The sequence below is a fragment of the Lates calcarifer genome, linkage group LG11 (assembly GCF_001640805.2).
Source record: "Lates calcarifer isolate ASB-BC8 linkage group LG11, TLL_Latcal_v3, whole genome shotgun sequence".
Classification (NCBI taxonomy): Eukaryota; Metazoa; Chordata; class Actinopteri; family Centropomidae; genus Lates; species Lates calcarifer.
Window position 1 is genome coordinate 8,926,738 of NC_066843.1, and position 14,395 is coordinate 8,941,132.

At 45.6% G+C, this 14,395-nt stretch overlaps 1 protein-coding gene across 1 annotated transcript in view; it reads right to left on the reverse strand.

Annotated features, from left to right (window-relative positions):
* Window positions 1-14,395, reverse strand: part of LOC108902737 (protein sidekick-2-like) — an 81,666-nt gene that overhangs the window by 33,598 nt on the left and 33,673 nt on the right. Inside the window, 3 exon segments of the mRNA XM_018704728.2 lie at window positions 1,437-1,584; window positions 1,870-1,976; window positions 3,548-3,710. Coding sequence (XP_018560244.1) covers window positions 1,437-1,584; window positions 1,870-1,976; window positions 3,548-3,710 — 418 coding nt within the window.

The window sequence follows — 14,395 nt, forward strand, 5'->3', positions numbered from 1 at the left end:
CTAATTATGACAAGCATGAGAGGATAGAAGAAAAAGGATCGATAAGTGTAAAAAGACACCTATCTGAGTATTAGGAACTGGCTCAAAAATTGTAAGATATCCCTTTTAAAATCCTTTTTAAAACCTTTTTGTAACTGCAGTAGCCCAGCAGCCTTGAGATTTGCTGAGCGCTGGTTAGGCTGATGGTCTTGAACATTTGAGAAGGGCCCATTAAATGAGAGCTGACGCTAAGCACGCTGCCAGATTAGGCTCTTCGTATCTGCCAGCATCTGCCTGATCGGTGCAGGATAAACAGACACTCTCCTGGACAATTAGGAGCCGAATCCACAGACACTTATGCGAACACACAAACGGCAATATACACACACGCACACACGCCTGTGAATATCACTGTACCCTGCCTGACACAAAGCAAGCAAACAAGCGGTAAATGCAGAGTGTCCTGTCAGTGCCTCTCATTGTCACAGAGCAAAGCTTCACTGCTTCATTTCTGATAAGAGTCAGCTGTACCGTAACCAGCTCTGGAGCTGGTCGAACATTCATGAAAGGGGGGTTGAGATTTTTTTCGCAATTTCCCTCAGTGCTTGTACTCGGCTTTTGGAACCCTGCAGGCAGCCCTGCCAGTTCATTCTTCAAGCAAGAACATGCAACTCGGGGTAGCAGTCTTCACGTCAGCTACAACATGGTAGAGCTCACTGCTGAATAATAGATGAGGAGGCGGTTTCTGAGGAGTTGTGGACTGCCTACCTCTATTTGTCTGGATGGCAAAATTAATCTCAAGTGATTACCTTGGGTGTCTCCTCAGGAAAATTGCATATCTGAACAGGCTTGAATCCGACAAATTAACAAACAGGCAAACAAAAAACCAACCACACTCACACACTCGCACTCAGATATACAGTCACCCCCAGAACTTCCACTGTACACATACTATAGAGTCTGACATAGAGCAAATTCTTACCACATGCACATATGCACACACACACCCTCCCACACACAAATCCACCCAGGGGTGAACGCTGTCAGTCAAACATATCATCAATTGAGGCCTTTTGTCCAATTTTGTCTAATTGGTTCCCCTGCTGCCTGCTCTATCTCTACCCTTCAATCATTCCGCCTGCAAAGTCAATAGGGGCGATATAATAACCCGCTTTATCGCTGAGAGGTGATTCAATGATGAACATAGGGCCCGCGCCAACATTCGTTCATCAACTATTCTGCTCAACTTCACTCATGGTGTGTGGGGGCATTGGAGAAAATCTGTGAGCAGTATTGAACTTCTTAGAGTTCTCAGAAGTGAAAGATATTCTGCTTCAGCACCTCAGCGTTCACCAGCAAATCGTATATGAGAGCTCTGCGCAGAAACACACAAGCCACATATGCACACATGCCGCTCAAAACCAAACAAAACCAAGCCAAGGTGAAGGTGGACTTACATACGACTGCTGGAGGGGATTTTACGCCCATCTCTGAACCAGGTGATCTGTGGCCTGGGGAAGCTGTGTATCCGCGGTACATGGATGAGAGCACCCTCACCCTGCGATACAGTTTGAGACCTCTCGCCCTCCACAAAACCACCCATATCTGGCAGACACAAAGGAAGGAGAGTGTAAGAGGGAGAGACAAAGGCAGTGAGTTGAAATGAAAAATTAATGTGAGAAGAGAAAAATGTTGGAAAAGCACAGCAACAAAGAAGATGAAAAAGATGAATTGTCATTATTATCAAGTTATGTACCTTTTTCAAAAGCTAAGCTCCTTTATTCAGTGTGACTCATCCACATACTGTGCATGACAAGCCTCTCACAAAAAAAGCGTTCTCCCCTCACACTGTCAGAACTTGGGATGTATAGGGAAGAAACCAACACTTACAGGCAACCTGCACTTCTGTGCTGCACTGCATTATCGCACCCACTCGGTTTCTCACAATGCAGCGGTAGTGGCCGGCGTGTGATCGGTCCAGGGAGGGGATCAGGTACCTAATGGGCACACACAACGCAAAGTGCCATTAGTCATCATCAGCATGAGAGATGGCGACATTTGTCATCTTGACGCTTTTATCTGAGACACTCAAGATGCTAATTAATCGAGATGTTTCACTGGGCACCTGAAACACAAGCTTAAATGGCATTCCACTTAGCTATGAGACATAAATGTCCAAAATTAGCAATATATCACAGCAAATGAAGTGGAATTTGGTGATGATGTTGCACTACACGGTAGACGGTAAACTAAAAAAAAAGAAGAATGTAAGTTTAAGGCAGAGGCTGCTGAGCTTCTGACTGGCAGGGCTCACAAAACTCCAGTCAGTCTTCAGTCAGTTGGATCAAATCATACAAGCACCTATCACATGTGAGTCCTGGGCAGCTGTAGTTCCATCTCTGCCCTGATGTGCATTCATGTTAAATGGTGTGTGTGAAATGCTAGCTAGATAACCCTAGAGCTGAGTCGCCCCTTTAATTGGTTTGCTACAGCCACTTAGGAGTGTGGAGTCCGCCCCTGCCGTGTTCTCCCTGCACTGCAATTCGGGGTGTGGGGTAGGTGGTGGTGGTGGTTGGAGGATGGGGGGGTGTTCTGATTAAATGGATTCCAGTTCTCCTCTTTGATCAGGGCTGGTGAAGAATAACAAGCAGAGGGCTGGCCTGCGAGGCAGACCCAGAGACTAAGCCACGTGAGAGCACAGCCAAATGCTGCGGAAAGACTGGGAAAGAAGAAGACGAGGAGGGGTGGGGGGGATGTGAGAGAAAGAGGGAGAAAGACAGACAGGGAAAGCAAGGGGTGTGTGTGTGTGTGTGTGTGTGTTGCAGCCAGTGATAGCAATCAGACATTGCCACCTGAGAGTGTCTGTCCATGTCTATGGGACTAGTCAGACTGTGAGTGGAGAGTCCAGAAAACAGGGCTAGAATTCAATAGAAACCGACTTTCACTATGCACTGCAGCTGTGACCTGTGAACACACACGTGCAGACATACTGACACACAAGCGTAATAGTTCATGCGTAAATGGGCATACATGTATATATGCATACACACATACACACAGAGGCCTAATTCTTCAGCATTGTCTTTAGAGGCTTAAGTATTTAATAAAAAGTGTCCAGAATAACTCCACGGTCAGTGAAACAGTATCTTACTGCTGACGGAGGAAAGTAGCCCACCCACACTGTAGGATCTGATGAAAAATATGCATTGTGTGATTTCGTTCCGGCGATGATAGTTTCAACAAACAGCAGAAGAGAGAAAATAAGAGTTATCTGCTCATACCATCTCTGAATGTTGAATACAGTGTGAGATACAAATCAGAATAAATCTGACAATCCCCTGAACACAAGATGTTATGTCTCAAGGGAGACATGCAGCCAAATCAGTCCTGAATAAATCCATAGAAATGAGTCAGGAATATGAATAAAAATGAGCAATTGAGCTATTAGTTACAATTAAATGCAGTTAAGATGTCCTCATGTACTAAACTAATTATAGACGATGAGGGAAAAAAAAGGGGGGAAAATGATAATAGAATCAGCTCTAGCGGGCGAGGTCTCTCTCCTTACCTGTATTCCAAGGAGAAACGTGTGAGTTCAGTCCCGTTGTAGATCCATTTGAATTCCAGGGGCCAGCTGCCCTCCGCCATACAGGTGAGAACCAGGCGGTTCCCCTCCAGGTGAACCTGCGTCTGAGGAGGCTCCATCTTAAAATAAGGTGGGACGTCATCTACTGGAAAGAGAAGAAGAGGGAAATGAGAGTTATGTTGTATAATAAAGACATAGGAAAAGACAAGGAAATAGAGAGGAGGGAAGAATGAGAGTGAAGCAGTGAGAGGAGTTGGTAGGTAAGAAAAAATGCAGTGATTCAGTAACCTCTGTGAGTAGACACACAACACAATTCCAGCAATTCACAGGAAATGAGGACTCAGAACAAGCCATTTCCATTTTTCTTCTGCACTGATTGGGAACTTGAAGGTCAACAGAAAAGCCTGCCAAAAAGCACATGGAATAAGTTGTTACTGCAAAAGCAGCTTACTCTTTTATTTCAAATTGAAATGTGCTGGCAGAGAGGTAGAAGAGCAATTTGTGTAGCAGAAGAAGTGTAAATGAACACTTCCATACCTCTAGATCAGTGAAAAGAGGGTGGGGAGAGAGATAGGGAGGTGAGGGGTGGGGAGATGGAAAGAGGAGGGAAGGGGGAACAGACAGAAAACAGATGGAGAAAAATACAGCAGAGATTGTACACACACAAACAAGGATGCGAAAGGGAGGAAGTGGAAGAAGGAGAGAGTGAGAAACTAGGAAGGGGGGAGTAGTAGGGTGGTGGTGGTAGGGGCTGCTTTAGAAAACACAAAGTTTCCCAGCCTTAAACCCCTTTCTCTGACAGGATGAGTTATGCTCTGTGCCTCCCTTCATTTATCTTTATAGTTCCCTAATGCAGCCAGATTATACAGGCCCCATCCGCAACACTGCACACAGCCAGTGCAGCCAAAGAAAGCCTTTAAGGTGATACGCAAGGTCCAGGGCTGAGCTTGGAGACAAAGTGCTTTCATTTGAGCTGATGAAAAAGGCATGATCAGACCTATTGATCTGTCTGCCTCACCAGCCATGGGCGACGCTGAGCCGATTGTGGCAGTGTTAGTGGCGGGCTAATTAAAGTCTGTATTAATAGTTGCAGTAAGCCGCCAAGGCCTGGAGCGCGCCTGGTTCTGGGTCTACCACACTAGCTGACTCACTCTCATGGCTGATTACTGGAGCCTCTCTCTCTCGCTCAGTCTCTCTTCTTTGCCTCTCTCTCTCTTCCCCCACACCCATACACAAGTTCACACCCTGAGATTTATGGTGGTAAATGCAGAGGATGGTGTGGTGGAACTGGGTGAATGTGAGGGCAGCCTCCCCAAGCAGGGAAGGGGATACAGAAAATTGAACCTGATTGAAACTGTAAATAAAAGAATGACTGTGCACCTCTGTGTTTCACACAAGCGGTCATGCGCACACTATGTACATACACACAAACACAGATAATGGGACACACACATACACACCAGCACATACAATACCACTCTCCTCGAAAAAGCTGCAGCTCACTCCCCTTTCTATCACCCGCAAACACACCACTCATAAAAGGAGGCAAACAAACAGCCATCTCATCGCTTTCGTTTCCAAAACCAGTCCTTAGTTGTTTTTTCTCCCCATTTGGTAACAACAACTCTCTGCTACCTGGCTAATCTGTTCTTTCTACCACCCTTGCATGAACTTCTCCAAAACAAACACTGTCAAAGCCAACAGGCCCTTGAAACTGATCCCCATCTGAGCCCAAGTGGAGGAGCCATGCCTATTTTCCCCAGGCACTAGCTGCTGGAGTAGTGGCTTTGCTGTAATTCCATCCACCAGTAAATGCATTCATACTTGACACACACACAAACCCAAACACAATCCCAAACATTCACTTATCCCTGCACAAATGCACACAGGCAACACCCAACCACTTCTAGCTGGTTCAGGGGCTTGGTGTGCACTTAGCAATGCGGCTCCATCAACAAGCCACCATTAGAGACCTGCAGTCGCCAAACCCAGACCAACACATCAAATGTCTGAGGCTAGGAATATGTATAATGCCAAGTTACTGATGTGGAATTGTGGGACAGGGAATTGAGCTCACTGTAATCACCTGTCTGATTTTACCTGTTTGTATGTTCACATTTGTCTCTGCCTAAAAAGACCCATTCAGCAGAGCCCTTATTATGAATCCCTGAACTGTGGCTATATGCATCACTTCTGACCAATTTCACATTTTGAGAGAGGTGTATATTCTAAGGAACAAAGCCAGCGGGAGACAGAGAAAAGTCAATGTTTTATATCACGTAAGAGTGCAGGATCGACTTCCAGTTCCATGCTGCTAGACTTGAGAAGCACTTGCTCTCCTTCCAACTGAAGTGATCTTCTCTTTGAGGCCAGGTGAGAACTTAAATGACCGCTGAACGCTAACAGTTCCTACTGCCGAAGAAAGATAGCGTCAATTTCTCTGCACAGTGGGCTCAGGGGTCTAATGAGTTTCTAGCAGAGAACCTCTTGTCTGACCCTCATTCTCCTCTTCCTCTTCATCACTGTGCTTTTGATCTTCACAGTGAACCTCGGAGGTCAAACACCGCTGATACATGTTTGTGTCTGCGGTAGACGGTGCATGTGTGGCGGTGACAGTGGCTGGATTTTTTTTCAGCGTGTTTCATCTGTTTTTCACAGCAGAGAAAATAAACATGAGTAATGTGTCTGTTTGTACATGTGTACGTCAATTTGGGAACATTCGTGTCTATTTTTGCTTAGGCAGATGTGAACTTTTACGTTTGCACATACAATAGTACAAGCACTGTCAATATAAAAGCATTTAAAGCAGAGACGACACACTGTAAATGAGTGTGTTGCCGTCACTAAGGTGTCAGGTCGATGTGTTTGCCTCCACTGTGATGTTATCATCGCTTATCTGATCTATAATTTGTCTCAGTTGTCATCTCCTTTTAGAGCACTGAGACTTCATGGAACATAAGCACACTGGCTGCACTATGTTAAGGTAAAGCTGGCTTTTTTTTCCTCTAAAAGAGACAGTGGTGGAGGGAGCAAGAAAAGGAAGAGCACTGGCTAAGAGAGAACTGCCACTTCCTCCACGCCAACCACAAATGAAGGGGACAGTGGTGGGTTTGGCAGGTCCGCAGCAGTGCCTGGTGCAGGCTTTCCAAATCCAGATGGAAAGCTAGAGGGCAGTCCTTCTGGACCAGGAATTCCTGCAGCACTATGGGCAGAGATAAAAGCGGAAATGAGGCGGGTCGGCAGATCTAGGGAAGACCAAAAACTGGCATGGGAAGACCGGGAGGGCTTTAATGTGGCTGCTGTGCAGAGCAGCTGCCCCCCGACAGTCGAGCTGCACCACCGCAGCCCATTCACCACAGATATAAAAACACCTTATTCTAACCTGACAGCTGAGGTTGAATGGTGGCATGGCTCCAGCCGGGTCCCCTGCTGCATACACAGAATTTTAATGGCTGTGAGACAAAGACCACAGGCAGTGGGGCAGCTTTATAAACCAAGGCCTATTGTGCTACCCATTGCGCCACGCTGGCATGCAATCACACAGACGGTGTTCACATTCGGCTTTTGTCTTGTATTCTTTCTCTTGCTTATTTTGCACCTCACCTCCTTACCCCTGCTTCTACTTCAGCAGCAGGGAGCTCTTCCTGCCCTCTGTTTAATCCTCAGGCACCTGTGTTTGAGCCTATGGAACCACGTCCTCGCTGGCACTCGACACAACTGTATCACTGAGATGCAGCGATGAAAAGTGGAGCCCCTGCCTGTTGAAACATTCGGAGGTCTACTCTCTCGTTATCCACTCTGGCTCTACCCCCATTTCTCCCTCGCTTTGCATTGCTATCTATTCTCTCCACCACTCTTTCTTTTCCTGGACACGCACACACACATAGAGTATGCACATAACTTCCCTGCTCCATCGACCACCTCCAGTTCACCTCCTGGTGCATCATGTCATCCAGGAAAATTTAGAGCTGTCATTTAGCCTCCTCAATTGGACTTTAACATGCGAGATGGGTTATGGTTAGCCTCTCTGATGGGGGTTATGCAACAGTCATGGCAGTGACCTTGGCCTAGTAATGGCTTGGTGAAAGGGTGTGTGTGTGGGGGGGGTTGTCGAAGGGGGTTAAAAGCATCTTAAAAGCTGATGAAACACCTCCCTTATGGATACTAACATGTACAACAAGCAAACGCATGCACACACACACACACACACACACGTGCATGCTTAGTTGCCTTCTACAATTTGTTGCTTTACAAGTTGAGATGAGGATGTTTGAGGCCGTGACATGAAGTTTCTTTTAACAAACACATAAAACACACACACGCAAACACCCACAAATATTCACACCTCTCCCCCATGAAAACACAGCCCATCCTGAAGGTCAGGTTGATCTGTCACTCTGTCATAAGCCGCTGTCACCGTGACAACAGGCGCCCCGCTGGTTTACACTCCATCACTTAGGTGAGTCAGAAAAACAGGTGGATACCAAAGAAGAGGGGGTGGGGGGTGGGGTGAAAAAGGGAAGACAAGAGAGTAGGAAGGGAGAGTTGAAAACAGATGGTGGGAGAAATGCGGGGCTTAATGAAAAGAAGAATGAGAGATTGAGAAGCAATATAGAGGCAGGGAGAGGTGAGGGACTGGGGGGGGGGGGGGGGGGTGAAAAGGGAGAGAGGGGGGTGACCTCCAATGCTAGGCAGCAAGGTGAAGCGACCCATTACAGCAGAAGCCAAACAAGCAGGCCAGGACTGAAAGACAGGGAGGGAGAGATTGAGAGCCTCCATCTATCCCTACATTCATTTCGAAAAATGGCCCATGGATCAGCATCTGCATGCTCCTTGTGAGTGCCAGTCCGTCACTAGTTTGATGTCTCCCTACCCCCTCCTTGTATTTATAGCCCCTAAATCATATTTGCCCAACATTCAGTGGGACTGCACGCATTATAACATCCCTGGGTATCTCTGTTGTGGCAATATAGACTTCGTGGCCCAGGTGACATGCTTTTAAAAGCTCATACAGTCGTACGGTCACGTTCACCGCTCAGCGGAAGAGATGAAGTAGGAATATGGATTTTCGTGTTAAGCCGTCTAAAATGTTTTTCTTTTTGATGATGCATCTGCTTTGATGTTGCAGGAAAAGTCCTCAGGTTGCTGCAGATGAAATACTGCTGGCATCCCAGCTGTGTTTAGCGAATCGCCACGGGTTAATTGATGTGTAATTGATCTGATTAATTGAGGTGTAATGTACCGCGGTGACGTGTCTGGGATCCCACTTGCTGCGGGGGCCTTGTGTGTGCACATGTATGTATGTGCACACGTTTAGGTGTGCATGTGTGTCTATCTGATACTACAGCGACACAATTAGACGCAGTAGCATCCAGCCAACAAATGGAGATTTAATTAGGAGTGAAGACGAAGCGGGAGGCCAGTCAATGGGCAGTAGATTGAATTATCTGGACACACACTCCAGCGGGCAGCACAGACAAATTCACAGTTGCACACATACTCGCACAAACACACACACACCCTCTCTGTTTGGAATTCTTCCCTGTTTGCCTCACTACTCCTCTGAGTACCTTCCTCTACCTCTCTGCTATGCCCTGCCTGTCTCAAACTATCTTTCTCTTTTTGATTCCCTCCCCTTTTTTCTCTTCCCATCTTAAGTTTCTCTTCTCTTTTCTGTTTTCCCCACCACAATAACAGTTTCCTCTCCATATGTTGTGGCAGTCTCTCTGTGCAGGCCTTGATCTCTCTCAATACAGTAGTTTTGAGTCTCTCTTTCTCTCTCCCTGTGCCTCTCATCAGTTGTCATCTCACTCTCTCTCTTTCCTCCCTCATCCCTTCCTTCTGAGCTTTTCTGTCGCATTGTCTCTCCATCTTCATCATCTCTCCTTATCCTCTGTCTCCCTCCATCCTCTTGCCCTGCTCTCTCCCTCTCTCTTTAGCACTCTGTTTCTGAGTCACTAGCAGTATATTGTATGGCGTGCCGAGGGACGTGTCTGTGATATCCAGGAGCCTAATTAGCAAGTCCAGCCCCTGGCAGAGAACACGGCACGCAGAGGAGCACAGGCACAAGGCCTGGTGTCAATTAATGAGACCTCACACACCCACAGCCACCATTACACGCCCTCAGCAGCATCAAGTCTCTAGTCAGCTCAGCCTTGTCCGATGAACAGTGGGGAGAGACCACAGCTGAACAACTGTAGCTAGATGTAAGAAAGTTATGTCTTTAATCACCTAGGGATCGTCATAGCTTTGTAAAAGATAAGGCAGGGATTCTAGTCTGACTTTATGGCACTCAAATAAGATTTATGTCTCACAGCAGCGAGCTGTGAGCATATTCGTGGAGCCAAACAGATCAATGTATCAACTTAGAAATGTAAGCCAGACATTGTGGCAATTTCATACTTTCTAAGGACGAGATATACAAAATTGTTTTGTCTTAAGGAAGTGAGGTTTGGAGAGCTATTATGGGTAGAACACAATGGGAAATCATCCAGGCTTCCCGCTCGTCGTAGCGCGCGTGACTGACATCACAGTGTTATTTCCCAGGTGTGACAGACGGCTTCCACGATTTGGAGGAAGAAGTAAGGTTTTTTGCATGCCAGATCACATAGACGTCTCTTTCCGACTCTCCTCTTTTCTCTTTACACAGGGGAGAAGGGAGATGGCAGTGGGTGGGGGAGAAAATAGGTACAAATTTTCACTTGATCTTTGTGAGAGCTAATTGACATTGTTTGAAAAAAAAAAGGGGGGGGGGGGTCAACACAAAACAGATAAACGACAGTAAGCGGTAGAAAAAGGAAGTAAGAAAAAAACAACAACGAGAGCAGCATTGGGAATGGGAGGCGGGCAGCTTTTTCTCAAGGCATGAGAAGGTTGGAAATAGGCCTAAGTGAATTTAGAAAGTAGGGCAAAGACTAATGGAGGAAAATAAACAAACGCGCTGAAATGTGAATTCCACAGGGCCCCGGGTCATTAGAGTTAATACTGCGCGCTATGCCATCTGCCGTGATTGTTTACACTAGGCTGGATAATTAGATCCTAATTAGTAGATGGTATGGTGGGGGAAACATTATTTCACACGCACTGAGATGGAGATGATCAGATGCACCTGCAATGCTGCGCTTGCCCGTCCATCCTGGGACCTCTGCGGGTAGCTCCATGAAGACGTAGCTATCCGACAGGTCTTGATTTAATTGCTTGATGCACCAGGCAGAATCTGGATCCTTCCTTTCCACCATTAACATATAGATAGAGTTGTACTTTTTTTGGAGGAGAGAGTCATCATTGCTCTTGACATTCTAAAAACCTGTCTGCTCCTTGTTCTCCTTTATCCTTCATATTGTACGATGTGTGCGCGCAGACGTGCACCTACCCACGGAAATGTGTGCGAATACCCTCATCCCTGTGTGTTTGTGACTGTGTGTCTTTAAGATACAGACACCAGAATATTATCAGGCAAAATGCATGGTCTCAAACTGCCATGTCCCATCCGTGCTTTTCTCCCCAGCCGATCCCTTTGAATCTCTGAATTGGAGAGATACCACTGGCATGCTAATAGTGTTTTGCTAGGTGCGAGGTATCAGGGCGCCTGCCGTTGTAATATATGCGTGTGGAATGGCTGGTGATTGTGATTCTTATCAGTGTGGCAGAGTGCATGGGCGCCAAGCAGTGAGTGGCAGGGGCTGGCAGTAAATGCTAATGGCAGAGAGCAGCTGACAGAGAAAAGAATTATTATCTCCCTTCATTACATTTACACGGCCTGCCTGTCTGTCTCCCTTCCTTCTTCTGGGCCCAGGCGTGAACAGCAATCACTGCTGGCAATGCTTTATTTACCTGTTTTGCAGAAGACAAACACCTTCTTTGGTGTCAATGCATCATCCACTCAGGGAGTAGAATCTCAGGGGTTTCTCACATTGACAATACGTCACACAGATTCAATTACACGTGAGCCAGAATGAGTCTTTGGTGGCTAAGAGGTAGAGATGATAGATGACTAGACTGTATGGAGGATGGAATAGGTGTTTTTTTTTTTTTTTTTTTCATTTTTTCTAATTTTGGTGGAGATTGGGAGTGATGTGCAGCAGGATCATCACCTTTGTGATCAGGGCAGCCTGTGGGAGCACCGAGTCCCTGTTCCTAATTGGGACCTCTGGAGTGTGAAAGCTGACAGAATGGAGCTTGTCACATCACTGCCTCTCTCAACTACATTACGGAGAGGCCCTCTGACCACTATTTTCTCCCATCATCCATGCTAGAGCACCAAGTCTTGCTCGGTGATGGTGCGATAGCCACCCCATCACCCCCCCAAAAATCACTTCCTCTGTGGAACCTCAAAGCCGCCAGCCTCCAATCCAACATCCCGCCGGGCCACATCTCTGACCTCTGAGGCATCCGCGCAGACAGGAGTGGCTTCTTTGCCCGTTCCTGCCTCTGAAGTACACACATGCCCTCAAAACAGGAGGAATGACAGAGGAGGAGCACGGCTCTGTGGCAGTGCATGTGGCGTGTGTGTGTGTGTGTGTGTGTGTGTGAAGACAGGCAGCCTGCACTACGCCAGGAGGCAGACAAAGATCTGAACGCCCTGACATTATGCTAATGGGAGCGTTTGGCTGGTTCTTACATGACTTCACACCACATTGTTCACTCAATTATCAGATACTGTAACGGGTGCTGAGTGAGAAGCAACTCAAACAAAGAAGGAAGTTAAGTCAGTGATACTAATTGTTGTGCTCTCTCCACACTATCCTTTAGGATGGTTTAGTGCGAGAAAACAAGCCTTGTTAAAACCGGGTGTGCATAATTACATCCTATGTGAGTACTAAGAAATTATTCATGCTTAAGAATTAAATTACTGAATAATGATTAGATGCTTACTCTGACAGACCACACCAAAACATTAAAGATGAGTCTATTGCTCTTGTTAATCTAAATACACTACTTACAATAACAAAGTGGAAGATCTGTCTTCTATATTTGACAATATGTGAGCTGTGGCTCAGGAGGTAGAGCAGTCGCTCACCAATCAAAAGGTCGGTGGTTCGATTCCCGGCTCCTCCAGTCTGCGTGCCGAAGTATCCTTGGGCAAGATACTGAACCCCAAATTGCCTCCGATGTGTGTTATCGGTGTGTGAATGTGTGTGTCTGTGTTAGAAAGCACTTACATTGTATATAGAACAAGTGCTGTATGAATGTGTGTGTGCAAATGGGTGAATGTGATCTGTAGTGTGAAGCCCTTTGAGTGGTCGAAACACAGAAAGCACTACATGACTACAGTCCATTTACCATACATACAATCAAATTCTCAGTGTACTTTATCACCCTCTTCCTGTCATCTGTTCTCGTCCTGATTAGTGTAACAGGTCCACATTTTTGCTTGTAAAGATTGTGTCATTTTGATCTAAAAATTGCAAGCTGCCTTACAAGAAAACCATACCCTTTAATCAATAGTTATCATAGCAATGGCACAAACTACAGCTTGGAGCCATGCGCCAACAATGCCATCTAATATATGAGGTTAATGATGTTTGTTCTAATTATATTCTTAAGCTTGCACTCAAGCTAACATCCCTTCCAGTGTTACTGTGGTGATGCTGGCAAGGTTGCTTGCTTTCATCTGAGTTGGGAGCAAAGATTATGAACCTTGCTAGAAGGGAAAATCAACCCTGTGCGATCAATGGTTCAAACCTTTGACTCTCTGTGCCCCAATATGTCCATTTCATATCCAGGAAAATGTGAAGTATGGGAAGGTGTAAAGAAGTTTTGAATTTGTGAAAGTACAAAACCAAGGTTAGCTCTATTTTTTGACACGGTCTTATACATATGCAAGAGCCCTTTATAGGAAAAAAAGGAATTACAACCACAGCAATTTTAGTCTTCACACAATGTCAGGTATATCCTGGAGGTTATCGTTAGAAATTACATAAATTTAAATAGGAACACCATCTCCCATTGGGTTAATGTATTCAGAGAGCATTTTTTGCTGCTGTGTTATTGAAATGTTCCCACCACTGCTCTTAACACACCAGTGTAAAAAAAAAAAAAAAAAAATCATGTTGGTAATTTTCTGAACTTTCTCCGCCTCTAAGGACCTACAAAGCGGAGGCATTGACTGTTGTTGGCTGCAATCTCACATTGAAATATGTGCGAACGATCAAGCGGATATGGCATAATGTTACTGGCGCCCAAGCAACGGCATGAGTGATTTGAAGGCTTAATGCGGCCCTCCACACCACACAGAGTTATAGCCTGTGATTTGCATCATAAACGTCTGTTCAATTTCCACTTTTGGAAATGAATATCACTAAATGACAACCTGACAGGGAGCCAAATGGGGGGAGGGAGGAGTGACACTTTTTCCACGTTCGAATTTTCCACCCATGATGGGACCTAATTCCATATTACTACATCTATAAGCCGTGCATAAATACACATCAAATAGCGTTTTTTTCAAGCCTCATAATCCCTGGATAATCTTCATCTACAATATGAGCAGCACTAAATTGGAGGGAAGATTCACAAATGAACATATTTACATCAGTCCCATTAGTGAGACACTGAGGAGATACTGCTCAGATATCTGCTGCTGCTTTGAAATGCCTGTAGGCACTTAAGAATTTTATTAGAGGCACTTTAATGCTCACCGTGCTATGGTAAGTAATGTGCTTTAATACACATATAATGCAGTGGATTAGAAGTCTGGATATTAATAAATCATCTGTTTTATTTATTACTGCTCTTTTACCATAGCAAGTAAATGACATGTTTAATCTCTGTCATGGATTCAAGGGCTTTTTGTGCTTTCCTGAGTGTGTGTATATGTGTGTTTGCATT